This window comes from Phalacrocorax aristotelis, chromosome 4 (assembly GCF_949628215.1).
Source record: "Phalacrocorax aristotelis chromosome 4, bGulAri2.1, whole genome shotgun sequence".
In the NCBI taxonomy this organism is placed as follows: domain Eukaryota; kingdom Metazoa; phylum Chordata; class Aves; order Suliformes; family Phalacrocoracidae; genus Phalacrocorax; species Phalacrocorax aristotelis.
In genome coordinates, this window is record NC_134279.1 from 26153760 (window position 1) to 26167550 (window position 13791).

A 13791-nucleotide genomic window follows, 5' to 3' on the forward strand; every position below is an offset into this window, starting at 1 on the left:
TTACACTCAAGAGATTTTAAATATTAGAGGGGACACAGGCTTAGTTTCAAATGATCCAAACATGTTGTCCTTTTACTTAGAAGCTTAGTTCAGATGACAAATCAGTTCTGTCTTTTAATCTACTTAGCCTCACTAGCACTAGATAGAGGGAAAGTTGCATGTTTTTCTTAATGAAGCCAGGTCTTATCTACTGCAGTTTGTTTCTTGTGTGATAAGAATACACAGTTGGATCGCATTCAGCTTGGCATCCACCGTAACCACATCTTTCGCAGCAGAGCTGCTACTCAGCCGGTCAGTACCTAGTCTCTGCTGACACACCACTTCTTCCACTCCACATTTCATAAGGTTTTAAAGCTCTGTGTCATATAAGATCTGTATGCTACTTATGCTAATTAAGCTGCCAGCTTCTTCCGTTATCAATTCCACTAGCTATTGCAAAGCACCTTTTTCTTGTCTCTTTAGAGATTTTGGGGGAAGGTGGGACTTCTTTTTGGACTTTGACCAGAAGTTTTCTTGGGATATGCAACTGGTATAGTCCTGAGCAAAGTGCAAAAGTTCGACTCAAAAGATGTGCATCAACTTCTGAATGACACTTCTAAGCCTTACCACTGAAAATATTGAATCATGTAGTCACTTGAATCACGTAGTCACGCGTGTTTCTTCTGTCTGAAGTCATAATTAGCTGGTGAAGAAATTAGCCCTGGTAAAGTCAGTATCAAAACAATCTGGGGTTATTGAGTGCCCTCTCATTCTAAAGTAAATGACTGAAGCTGCGTTGTTTTCCATTTGGTGACATTAAAGTGCTTCCATCTGCAATGACAACCTTATGTTACTTTTGCTGGTGTGCACTGATACAAAGACATATAAACTCTAAAGTTATTTTCATATGACAGCAAAAAACATGCTTCTCTGTGACATGTTGTCTTAGTTTATTCCTTTGTTATCCTATGCTGAACCATGGCCAGCTGGAACTTCATGTGAGAAAACTCATTATTTAGTTTTATTTTTTAATAATCTAAAGTGAGATCACTGGGAGCTTGCTATGGCCCTCGATATAGCCACAGGAAATATTTCTCCGGTTGTAGGTTTGCTAGAGACCTTCTTTGCTTTAACCTGTTAATAATGGATTGATGATGAGAGTGCAGATGAAGGTGCAAGAATACTTCCTAATTTGCTTGCCCTGTGCACGTACCAGTATTTCTATGGAGGTGAAGAGGTGAAGAGAAATATTATCCAACTGCTTTTATTCACTGTCTCTGTATGTTGTCAATAATTATATCAATACAGGATTATGACACATGCATCTTTTCACTATTTAAAGAGGGATTTCATGGGTAATTTTTAGTTATTAAGTGCAGGGATATTGTTAAAAGGCTAATAAGTAAATCTTTATTAATTGGGTTGTACTACTGATTTTAAAATTTACAATAGCTTGTGGGTACATCTTCTTGGTTCAAATTTATGTGAAAAAATGCTAGATTAAATAGCAGGAAACCTTGTTCAGGAGAGTTTGTGAAGGAAAACATGTGGCTTATTAATCTTCCATTATCCCCCTTCAGGCATGGAGATAGGTAATAAAATATGTCCTTACTCCTCTGCTTAATGCTGCTTCTGCTGCAACTCAGTTTGATTCCTGCTATTTGTCTGTTATGTTTGTACAAATGAATGGGCAGGAAGGGGGCAGAACAGAGAGAGAATGAGGAGAACTGTGGCTCTTTCCCAGCTGTTCACAGCCAGAGAAGTTGTCCGGGTGCAGAGAACTGAAGTATTTTACTGTCAGAATGAGGAGGGAGAGTGCCATGGTGCTGGGAGTCTCTGACTTGAAAAGAGATCACTTTTGATCTCCTTTTTGGGGATGATGCAGCTAAGTACCTCCCTTGAAAACACATTGAAACAGTACCATCTGGCCCCTCCATTTGTCATTGCTTTGTCACCCTTACCCTGTCTGCCCATCTATTCACATGCCGCAATAGAAAACTACCTCGTAACACATGTCTGAAATTAAACTTAGGAATCACTCAGAACTCCCCTCCTGCCTTCAGACGTGCTTTGATATTAGTTTGGTATATTGTGTTACAGTCCAGGTTGCATATTAACAGTCCTTAACCTCATAAAAACTATGTTTGACACCTTCTGCTTCATTTGCATTTCATGTGCTGTGTGATGGCTTGCTACAAGGATTTATGCTGATGAAGGCTACTCATGATGAAAAGTATGTCTATATAACTGTTGTATCACAGCTGGAGGGCTGTAAGCAATACAGGGAAAACACTGTCCAAAAGAAACTTGTGTTACTCAAAGTACATACTGCTAAATAAATAATCTAACATTCCTCTCATATGGTATTTTTAAAGGGTGAACCAGGTTTCATTGGTCCACAAGGAGAACCTGGGTTGCCAGGACTACCAGGAACAAAGGTAAGGATAACTGGCCAACACACTGGTGTGAAGCCCTCAGAGCCAATGTCAAATTCAACTTCCTCAGCACATAGCAGAGACTGAGTCAGTACTAATGGAGGAAAACGTGGAAAGTCATAGGTCGTGGACCAGTGCTATAGTATGTGTCTTTGTACTGATGCCCTCAAACAATGTGAAAGCAGATGTTGTATTCATTCATAACTTGAGTTCATCCATTGCCTTTGTCCGTGTTAGCATCCTAAAAGTTATTTGTTCAAGAGATAGAATATGCGTGACTGAAGAAACTATATTTTCATAATTTTTTTTTTTAAGAAAAAAAGCTTGAAATTGTGTGCAAGTATTAGAACTTTGATACTACACACCAGACTCTGAAAATACAGTTCCACTAAACCTGTATTTTTTTGTTGCTTCCTATAGGATTTTTTTAGCCACTGTACGGCAAAGTTAGAATATTATGAATCCTATAAACAGCCTCACAGTTTGGGAATTTTATTCCAGTCCTTTCAGAATAGGGAAAAAAAATACCTTACAAATCCCATTTCCATTTTGAAGCCTTCTTCCTTTGCCTTCCAGAAGACTGTTGAAAATGTTTTCTTCTGATGGTTTGGTTTCTTTGGTCATATTGAGTTGATGGTGTGCTGAAGACTGCCCAGTATTTTGTGATATATGTGTATCTGTTGCAATAGGGTGACAGAGGAGAGGCAGGCCCTGTTGGGAAGGGTGAGCGAGGTGAACCTGGAGTTCCTGGACCAAAGGTCAGTCTGATTTTACATTGTAAATGTTTTCTTAGTTTTATACCTATGAACACATCTTTTCCCGCTGAAAAAAATAGAATAAAAACTTGGTGAGCGAGCTTTTAAATGAAAATTCTGCCAAATACTCCAGTTTAATCCCGAAGATGATGGCAGTTTTGTGTTCACAGCTGTGGAACTGCAGTCTGAGCGGACTCTTCTTTGGTCTACAAAGTAAAGACACTGCCTACATACACTGTCATGGAGTTGGCCTAATTCATTCCAGCTAAAGTCCTGACCTCCAGGTCCCTAACTTTCAGCATCGAAGTCTGAACTCTTTGGCCAGCGTAGCTATTGAATGCAGAGAAAATCCATTTTGCATGCTGTTTTCTAACTCTGTAAGAAAGAGGTCATTCTAACTATATTTTAGCATTGTCTTAATATTTTCCAGTGTGTCAATACCATCAAGTTTTCATTTCCTAATATATCTTGAAACTATAAGGTAGATTCTATGCTCCTTGGCCAGTTAGTTCACCTGAACCATTGGGAAAAGAAGTTGTGGTAACACTTTATTTTTATCTCCTTATTTTAAGATTTTTTACTATATTCTCTATCTCTTAGCTATAATTTTTCAGGAGCTACAGAATGACACAGGTTATTCCTGCAAACCAGTGTTAATGATGTCTCCTCTTCACTAATGCCAATACTATTTTCCCTTTGGAAGAATGGAAAGTGTGGCCTTTGCATGCTGATGTTAAAGAATATATTACGCTGGGTGCTATTAAATTCAGTGCCTTTTTAGATACATTATCTTGGTCATATAAAATGAACTGTTTCTGCTGTTCCATACTGTAGTTAACCATTACTAATTTCTTTTTCTCCGCACTCCTATTTCTCCGTCATTTTTCTCCTGTCTATCTTCCTTCAAACAGGGCAAAACAGGTGAACCTGGATCTAGAGGCCCAAAAGGGTCAAAGGTTAGTAGTAAAGAAACTATCTTTAGTGCAGTAGTTAACACAATATTTTTAGGATAAATTATTTGCAACATTTCACAGAAACTTCACTTATCTCTTTAAAAGAATCTGTAACAGTGTGCAGTGTTCGTTGCAGGTGAAACCTTCTGACTTTCAGCTTTAGCTACTAGAGTGTGTTTTAAACACTGTGATTCTAGTCCTTTTTCTGTTATAACATCTATTCCTCTCTGCTCTGGTTTTTACCATGCAACTTGGTTTCTCTCTGTCTAACTGATGGGGGTTAGTCCTCCCACATGCCAGGAACCAACACCTGACTACGCCTGTGGAGATTTAATTGGTTTTTGCAATAATTTTGTGGACCTGCACTTTGGCGAGTTACGAATCGGCTGTATTCCATGTACTGCAGACTGAGATATGCTAGCTAGAAGTCCTACCAAGGCAAGACTTGCAGGTTACATTACTGTTTTACTGTCTTTAAAAAACTACTTTGGTTACATCTGTCTGTCAATCTATCCATGCATCTCTATATAGATACAGTTCGTTCATAAACACATAGAGAGAGATAAAATACACGTTTTTCTGTTACTTCATCCTCTGTGCAAATAATGTGTTCACTGGTCTCCTTCATGCTATATTATGGAGTCAAAGCAAAAAGAAAATATATTTGTTTAGGTGGTTATTGAGTCTACTGTCAGAATAAAGATGATGAGACAACGTAGGCTGGTAGGATACTGTTTGCAGTTCTTGTAAGGTCCTTAAAGAGTCGCCCATTCACAGTGCTCTAGGAATATGATTAAGTAAGTGCCACTTAACCTCATTCACTCTCACCAGAAAGAAACGTTGGAAGGTGAGGGAGCTAATGAGGGGATTAAAGCATCGAAGTGAGAGCAGAAAAGTAAATCAGCCTCTTATTTGCTTACAGTAGCTGGGCACCTCCCAAATGCACCAAAAAGATAAAGATATCCCCTTTAATTCCCTCTTTATCAAAAAAGGATATGTGATTTTCATTTTACCTGCATACCTGTCTTGAAAATCTGGCCCACAGAAGTCAACCTAGGAGTTGGGAACTTCATTTTTTAGCAATTTCAGTGACATGTTCACTAGCTGCTGCCAAGGCAATACTGAAAGGGAAGGCAGATGGCACAACTTTGATTATGTCCTGCCACCAGCCTGCTCTGCATATTTCTTCGTTAGGCCCATGAAAGTTTTCTGTTTTCTGTGTTTTGTATTGTAACTGGTGAATTAATCATTCTTCCCTTACTTGTACCAAAGTTTTATAGATTTCAACAGGAACAAAAGTTACAGTCCTTACCCAAAATAATTTTGAGTAATATAAAAATGTAAGAGCTTGCTGTGAAAGTGACTGTGAAATGAAATTAATCGTAGTTACTGGATGTTGGGTTATGAATGCGTACATGTTTGAAATTCCCTCCATTGCTTGAAACATATTACTAATAGCCAGGAAGAAAAAGCTGCGTGCAGGATGGTAAAGGCCTTATGTCTGTTGCAGTAAGGAAGCAGAGGAACTCTAATGCTGACTGTAATGTTGTGTTTGTAGAGGAGGCAAGGACTCAGAGAAGACAAGTTCAGAAACTTAATGGAGTCACGATCGCAGAAGGAAAAGTTTATACACTTCGAAGCACACCTTTGAAGAATTTGTTGAGTGTTTTCAGACCAGAGTGATTTAATTTCTCTAGCTTTCTCTATAAATCTTTTGATAATAGTGCCATTATGAATGGGCAAGTTATATAATTACTTAATTGCTAACCCATCTTTTATTGGTTCTTTGGGATTTCTTATTCCTGCCCAATACAGCACTCAGTAGCAATTCACACAGGTCCAAATGCATCATTGTCAACACTAGCACTACACTGATTTTGAAGGAATTTTTTCATTAATTAATCTAGAACCACATTCTGTTTACGATGAGGGGCCTTTTAAAGTGGTTTATTTAAGGCAAACGTATTTAAAAGGAAGAACTAAGTGATACATTGTCAAATGGCGTATCTGTATTCAAATATCGTTTTTATGTAGGGTGATACAGGTGACAGAGGTGACACAGGATATGCAGGTCCACGGGTAAGTCTGCTTCTCTTTTCAGGTCTCTGTTTTCTACTCTCATATTCAGTCTACACTATGAATTGAAATTGTAGCAGCAACTCCAGTTAAACCAGAGAAATTGAGCACTTAACTCTCGTGGAATGTGTGTTGCTAACTGGCTTTTAATATGAATAACAGCCCTTGCTACTATTTGAAGCAGTCTCCTGTTCACAGTTCATGGGAGGGATGTTACATGCCAGATGTTCTGACATAGTTCACAGACAATATAGAACTAGAGTATGGGAACTGCATAAATACCTAACCTCAGAGGTTTCATATATTTGCCTTCCCACTGCAGCACAAGTCACTGTGTACTGACTTGCTTGTTCATCTTTTTAAAAAAAAAAAATTTCCTTTAAAAACAATCTTTCATTTAATACTAACTTTTGTGGTTTGTAGTAATATATTTTAAGTACAAGATTCCAACACTGCACAATCAAATCAAAGCATGTGTCAGTAGTCAAGTGTCTAGCGTAGTCCTTGGCAGGTGCCTCAAAATTTTTATGGGAAATATATTACAGGGACCACCTGGACAGAAGGGTGATCAAGGCGCAACAGAGATAATTGATTATAATGGCAATATCCATGAAGCTCTGCAGGTATGCAAACATAACAAGGCTGGAGTGGCTTAGTCTGGCCTGGGAAAAAGCAGTGGGACATCATTGTTATTTCTTTTTTGTGTAGGCCTTGAAAACATTTTGTGTGCAAAGATTTGCTGAGCTTATTAATCAGGGATCTCTTTCTGCATTTTGAAACCAGGTTTGCTGTTTGGTGTTAGACAAACTGTTTCCTTGATACAATTTAGCTGAGTGAATTAGTTTCATTTCCCCTTGAGACTATTGACATCATCTAATGAGAATAAAGCTGATTCGTTGCTGGCTCTGGTGCTTAGTGCTGAATTAATGTAATAAACCACATACATAGGTTCAACAGAAGTTTCTGCTTTTCAGTTTATGTAGTATAATATTGATGTTTCTTTTTTTCCTCCTTTTCCTCCTCCTCTTCCTATAAAATGCAAAGAACAGAATATTTGAGATTTGGAAACCATGTAACATGGTTCCATTAGCAAGCTGTGTATTCAATCAGCAACTTGAGTACGTCAAATAGACCAAGCACCAGTCTTCCCACTTATTCATTTCCAGAAAACTTATTTTGACTGGTGTGCAGAAAACTGTGGAGGATTAAAGTGGCGTTACAAAAAGAATGAATGAGTGTTTGCATAAAGGCAAAGTACCAAGGTGACATATGTCATTGCAGTCAAGGTGATTTGCATTGCAGTATACTCAGATGCAAATTCTGTGCAGTGTTACTCCGCCAAAGTGAATGGCTTGCTTATGTGCAACTGAAGACTGAATTTAGCTCATTGTACAACCGATCATTTTCTCAGTGAAGCTGCTGAACTTTTTGTTTTGCATTTGCTCAGTGGGAGTGGACAGATGTCTGGCCAATCATTTGGTTTTCAAGAGTCTTTTGAAAAATAAAAAAATCTCACTGCCTTTACCAAAGTCTAAAAGCCTGTATGTTGTTAAGGATAAGTCTACTCTTTCATTGTGAGTGATGTCTATGGGGAAGTCTACATGGGCATGTTATGAGGCTCTGCATTATACCTGTCTCTCTTGGTTTACCCTTACAGGAACTCAAACACACAAATTTCAGCCTTTTAAATCACTCTCTTAGATGCCTAAAGTAGCCCAAAATTAATGTTGCATATTACCAGACACAGATTTACCGGGGGCTTTAGCCCTGTATCTCGTGTATTCTGTCTTTGTATCTTAACTCTGGCATCAATGTTAATTTCAAGCTTCAACTTTGAAAGCATCTTTCAGCACTGAAAACTGCGATCTTAAAATTATCATCTTAGTTTGAGCAAGACCCCTGCTGAGTGTATGTGGATTTCACATGGAGGACCAGATACAAAATGTGCCTGTCTATCAAAATTGCTCTTCAGGCCTATTCTGCAAAATTTCCTAAGGCAAAAGGCAGCGGCTGCAAAAGTTGAACCTTTGTAGGAACTACAACACTTCCTTTGTAGGAAGTATGGGATATTTAGGTATTAAAGTCTGAATTTGCTTCTTAAAAGGAACCCATTAGCGTGAACATGGAAACACTAATTTACTATGGTTATTTTAGGTTTTCATATTAGATAAACTGAATTTTTCACTATTTATAAAATTATTCATATATTTCCATAAATATGTTTCAATGCAAAGAACATCAATATATTAAAGTCATCTGCTAGAGAACTTTTTTCCCTAAGTACTTTGTATTGAGAAGGTTCCAAATTTTTGACAACAGTATATATTATTGTACCAGCAAATGGAGATTCTTTTAAAGCTTAAAACGGAAGATTTGCAAACTTTTATTTGCACATAGGAAAACAATTAGAGAAGCTAAATATTTCTTGTTCCATATATGCCAGTAAGTTCTTCACAGGCAATAGGAGACCATGTGCAAGCAGCAGTATTTACTCTGTTTAAAAATATAGGCAAACATTTTAATTACTTTTAAACACTTTTTCACTTGCTTTTAGATTCCTCTTTGGTGAAAAATAGTGGAGGGTCAAGTTATTTCATCTCCTTCATTGATGAAAATATCTTTTGTCTTTCCAATCATTTAAAGCAGCATTGTAGTATATATGGCGGTGTTTCTGGGCCAACAGTTTCAGATTTAGAACTTAACTTTTTGTACATTTAAGTTTATATATGAAAGTCAGTGTTACATCTCCACTCTAGGAACTGTATTTGTTAAACAGGGTTGCAAAAGCTCCAGAGATTGCAAAACATGGGGCAAGTTTTTTATTCCTCTTAAGATACCAACTCGTCATGTTATCTTAAAACATTTAAAAAAAACCTTTAGAAGACTGCTGTTATTTTGCTATTTAGCCATCATTTATTTGATTGTTTAAATTGTACAAGAACCTGCAGTCTTCACCTGTGTAAGATCCTGAATCTGTAGAAGCCAAGCAGCTCGTACAACACTGGGAGTTAAACATAACATGGTTTTTTTTGGATGCATGGTGTATCCCACATGCAGTGTAGGTTTTGTGGTGATGCTAAATTGTAGCAAGCAGAAAAACTTATATCCTTGTTCAGTTCTGGTAATGGTGTCTCTTTTTAATACATTTTGCCAACAGAGGATTGCCACCCTGACTGTCACGGTAATTCCTATCGCATGACTTACTGTGTGTTGTAGAACTTCTCCGTTGTGTCACAGCACGGTCAGAATTCTGCCAGTTCAGGAAATGTCTTCATTGGATGTTGACTCTGTTCATCAGTTCATCACCACATGTATTTATTTATTTGCTCTGTTACGGGAATCTGTAACAGAGAACCCATTCTTGAAAGCCATTCAACAATGGAACCAGTTCTGCTCCTGCTGAATTAATGGCAAAACTTCAGTTCGCTTAAGACAGAGACCAGGGAAATACGGAACTCAGTATTTCTGTAGGTGCCCTTCCAGGCAGATAGCTGCTTTGGAATTTCTGGTGTATGTTCCCATCTCTGTGTGTCTACATGGGATTTGAGTGAAAACATGCAGCAGGGTTTGAGTACCATCTTATCAGATCTCAGAAATAAAGATGAATTTCCCAGGACCTGTCCCCAGAACGTGTGGATGACTGGACACTCCAGTGCTCTTGCTCCAGCTAACTTCTGTGGGAGGTTTAGCCACATCAGGCCAGACACGATTTCTGAGAATACTGACACCGGCTAGGAGGTGCTTTTAGTATTGCAGGTTCAGCCTTCCCTTAAAGCTGCAGACTTGGTATAAGCAAATTATTTTATTCTTCTTTTTGTTTGAAGTTCTTCTCTGCAAGATTGCTGTTAGTCCTATTTCGCCATCTGAACAAATACTATTTCTATATTAACGGAGGGGATTTTTAATTTATTTTTTAAAAAAAGCATCCCCACTGTGCACCATCCAGACAATATTTGATACGTGACACTGTGTCTACAGCCTGAGGTAGAAATTAAAGAAATAGCTACAACTTATTTCATGGCAATTTCACAAAGCACTGGGTACCCTCAAATGCACTTAGCATCTTTTAGCAGAATGCTCTTTGCAATCAGTTGGAGATTTCTCCTGACCTTGGCTTGTTTTAAGGGCTGGCAAATATGACTGAGGTGAGTTTTGGTCTCCCTGCCATTAAAAGGAGCTTTGCCATTTCATCAGTGGGAACAGCAGGACTTTATTATAAATTATGAGCTGTACTGTTATTTTAACATTGGTTTTTGTGGTACCCTTCTGTTTGTTGAGAGCTGTCATAGATTAACAACTTGTCCGTAACTGGTCTTGGTTCCCCTTGCGTTAAATATATCTAACCCATTTTGTTACAGTAGCTATATTAACTTTCAGCCTGTGTTTACATGGCAAGTCCTGCAGGAATTTGTTTAAAAGCTGAGAGGTTTGTCTGTTTCTGTTTAGGGGCCACCAGGACCACCAGGACCCCAAGGCCTGCAAGGGCCGAAGGTGATCTTCCTTATTTTACTTATTGTATCTTAAGGGTGGAGGTATTTTCTGCTTTTTTAACTGATGTATGCACATAGGTACGTGGAGCTCTCCTGTAGAGCATATTTAACTGTAATTTGACCAAATATGGCATGCTTCAAACTTTGCATCCTAGCCTTTTGAATGTAGCTTTCCAGAATAGGTGTTTTGTTTCGTCGCCAGATGAGATTCTCAGCTGGGAACCGGCAAAGTGAATTAGTACTGAAACAGGGCAGAAGCATCTCCGCCATGGATCTGCACTGAGGCTGTTCCCTAGGAGTTTTGCAGAGGTTGATATGTGTGTTTGCAAAGTAGCTGCTCATCCAGGCAGTGCCTCCCGTGCATCGCTTCTGGCTGGGTGGGAATGAGGTGGGCAAAACAGTGTGTGCAAGCCACCGCTGGCCCACAGTATTCATGCATGTAAATGTAGCTTTTATATTACAGTGGTGCTCACCCAAATGAGCACAGTCTTTTCTAGTCTCGGTACAAATTGAAGCATGCACATGTGGGCAGGAGCCTGGCTGTTAACCCAAGCCTGCTAATCCCACCTGGCTGGTGGCATGCCTAGTACCAGAACTGTTAGTGAGCAGCCCACACAGAGACAATGAATACCATATGCTGCACTGTTCTAGAAAACTTAAATAATACATTTGCCTATACTTTAATTAAAAAAAAAAAAGTGTTGGAGTTAGTAGGCCCTCCTTAAATTGGCTTTAAATTAGTTGAGATAATTCTCCTATTTATTAAATACTGGATATATCATATCTTCTATCAGTGACTTGGATCTTCCAAGAGTAAATATGTGTTTTCTCAATAACAGTAGTAGACATCTCAATTTTAGGTTTCATCCAAAGTATCATATGGAAATACACCACATTATAAATGTTAATTGTTTTGAGAAATTGTGAGAAACCAGGTTCATTCTTCTACATGAAAATGGATAATCGAATAGACAGTTAAGTGTGCAGAAATTGTTTTCTGCATTAGAATCTACCCAGCATTTCTGCAGCCTGGAGCATGTTGTAAAAAACAGAGGAGTTGGAGCGTGAAAGAGGTTGTGTTCCTTCATATGGGTGAGCGTTCCCATTCAAAATTAATGATGTAAAGCAGAATTCAACCTTACAGGAGTTTGTTTCCAGTATTGTAGTCTCTACCCATCAATGTAGCTTGCTTCCTTGGAGAATGCTATTCAGGAACTGGTGCACAGGGCAATGCTGTGAATGTGTCTGATTTATATTAGCCAGGGAAAGAAAACATGAAGTCTCTGTCTACCCTACATATATCAAGAGCCATAATTCCATATTTACTACAGTAACTGACACAAAGTTTCCATTGGATTGGGATATTTCCACCAGGCTTCTGGGGTTTCTTCTTTTTTTATTTTCTTTCTTCTTATGTACTTGTCTGACCTTTATACAACCCAAACTTCATGTACTGGCCTAATCAGCAGGCCTATTTATTTAACACGTTGCATAAGGATATTGCATATATGCTGTTCTTTTTGATGGAATATTCTCCGTTTTTGTTTATTATGGCAATTTACTAATCTCAGACATTAATAATCAGCACTGCCTCTTTCCTCTAATGTATGGGACAATTGGGATAATCCAATTCCATCTTATTTTTTGCAGGGTGAACCAGGATCCCCAGGAACTCCAGGCGTTGATGGGGAGCAGGTACATTATGCATAAATCGTGTCGTGCCGATCATGTGAGCAACCACGGGTTGTTTCAGGAGATTATTTCTGCGATCCCAAGTTGTAGCTTAGAATTAATAATCTAAATAATAATATAATTATAGTAATTAATAAAGATTATTATTGTGTTGCTGCATACTCTGTGGTCTTAATACTGGCTGCATTTCTACATATGAATAACAAAGGTCAATCCATAGAATGACTTATTCTGCTTATTAGGATCAAAGTTAGAATTCTGTTGGTGTCTTTTGTTTTTTTTACACTTGACTTGCTGAATAAGTACATATTTTAGGGTCCTAAAGGCTCAAAAGGAGATACAGGTGATCCTGGAATGCCTGGAGAAAAGGGAGGAATTGGACTGCCTGGCCTGCCAGTGAGTATGAAAAATGAATTAATTTTAGCTGAAATACTTGTGCTTTTTGTCTCTTCCCCTATCAGGAATTTCTAACAGTGCTGATAAATTGCAAATGGGACAGAAAGCACTGGAGAGGAAAATCCTGAGATTGTTCTGCAGCTAACCTAGGTAGAGGTGTAAGATTGTCAGAATTTTTCATTCCACTTACGGTCAAACACAATATTGCTTTGGGAAGAGAGAGATTAGTTGGCACGCGGATCAGATTTTTACCTCTCTTGTAATGTATAGCACAACTTGGGCAAGCATAGCTTGAAGGAGCTTGTAGAAAGGAGCAATGTTTTGAACACTTGTCCAGAATTTCATATTACTTAGATTGAGGAGGGAGAGAAAATGCATCAATATTTATGGGATGTATTCTCCCTATTCCTATATACACATATATGTACAAATCAAATTTCTCAGTAAAACCAGAAACAATTCAAAAAATGTATCCATATTACAGTGCATCATGAATGGCGTGCCAATGTAAGGACTTATCATAATTACCATGCCACAATTAATAGCTGATGAAATAAAAGCATACCTTTACATTTGTTAACAGCTATTAATAAAGTAACACCAAAATTTAAAAAAAGGAATTCATTATGTGGTGTATTATTCTTCTCAAAAAAGTACAATTATTTGCAAATAAATATTATAATTTCTAGATTGATTGCTAATAAGATCAAAGCTGTTTGTAAACACTGTTTTGTAATGATTTTGTAGGGAGCCAATGGTATGAAAGGCGAAAAAGGAGATGTTGGTTTGCCTGGTGCCCAAGGTCCTTCAGTAAGTCTCAGTGTGGTGTTGCAGTGAACATACTAGTCCAGCAGAGGTCCTCCAGCTTTTGATTCTGAACAATACCTCATATTCATGACTAATCTTTCCTGACATCCTTGATGGTTCCTACACTTGAACTTTCAAAATATTTTTATTATTTGAAAAATTATTTGCCCTTTTGAGAATGAATAGACTTGTGATCACAGGGCTGAAT

General features: G+C 38.1%; 1 protein-coding gene across 1 annotated transcript in view; it reads left to right on the forward strand.

Annotated features, from left to right (window-relative positions):
• COL25A1 (collagen type XXV alpha 1 chain) overlaps positions 1-13791 on the forward strand; it is a 323987-nt gene that overhangs the window by 288863 nt on the left and 21333 nt on the right. Inside the window, exons 19-27 of the mRNA XM_075090678.1 lie at positions 2355-2417; positions 3104-3172; positions 6157-6201; positions 6744-6821; positions 9356-9379; positions 10645-10689; positions 12339-12383; positions 12696-12776; positions 13524-13586. Coding sequence (XP_074946779.1) covers positions 2355-2417; positions 3104-3172; positions 6157-6201; positions 6744-6821; positions 9356-9379; positions 10645-10689; positions 12339-12383; positions 12696-12776; positions 13524-13586 — 513 coding nt within the window. The remainder of the gene's footprint in view (positions 1-2354; positions 2418-3103; positions 3173-6156; positions 6202-6743; positions 6822-9355; positions 9380-10644; positions 10690-12338; positions 12384-12695; positions 12777-13523; positions 13587-13791) is intronic.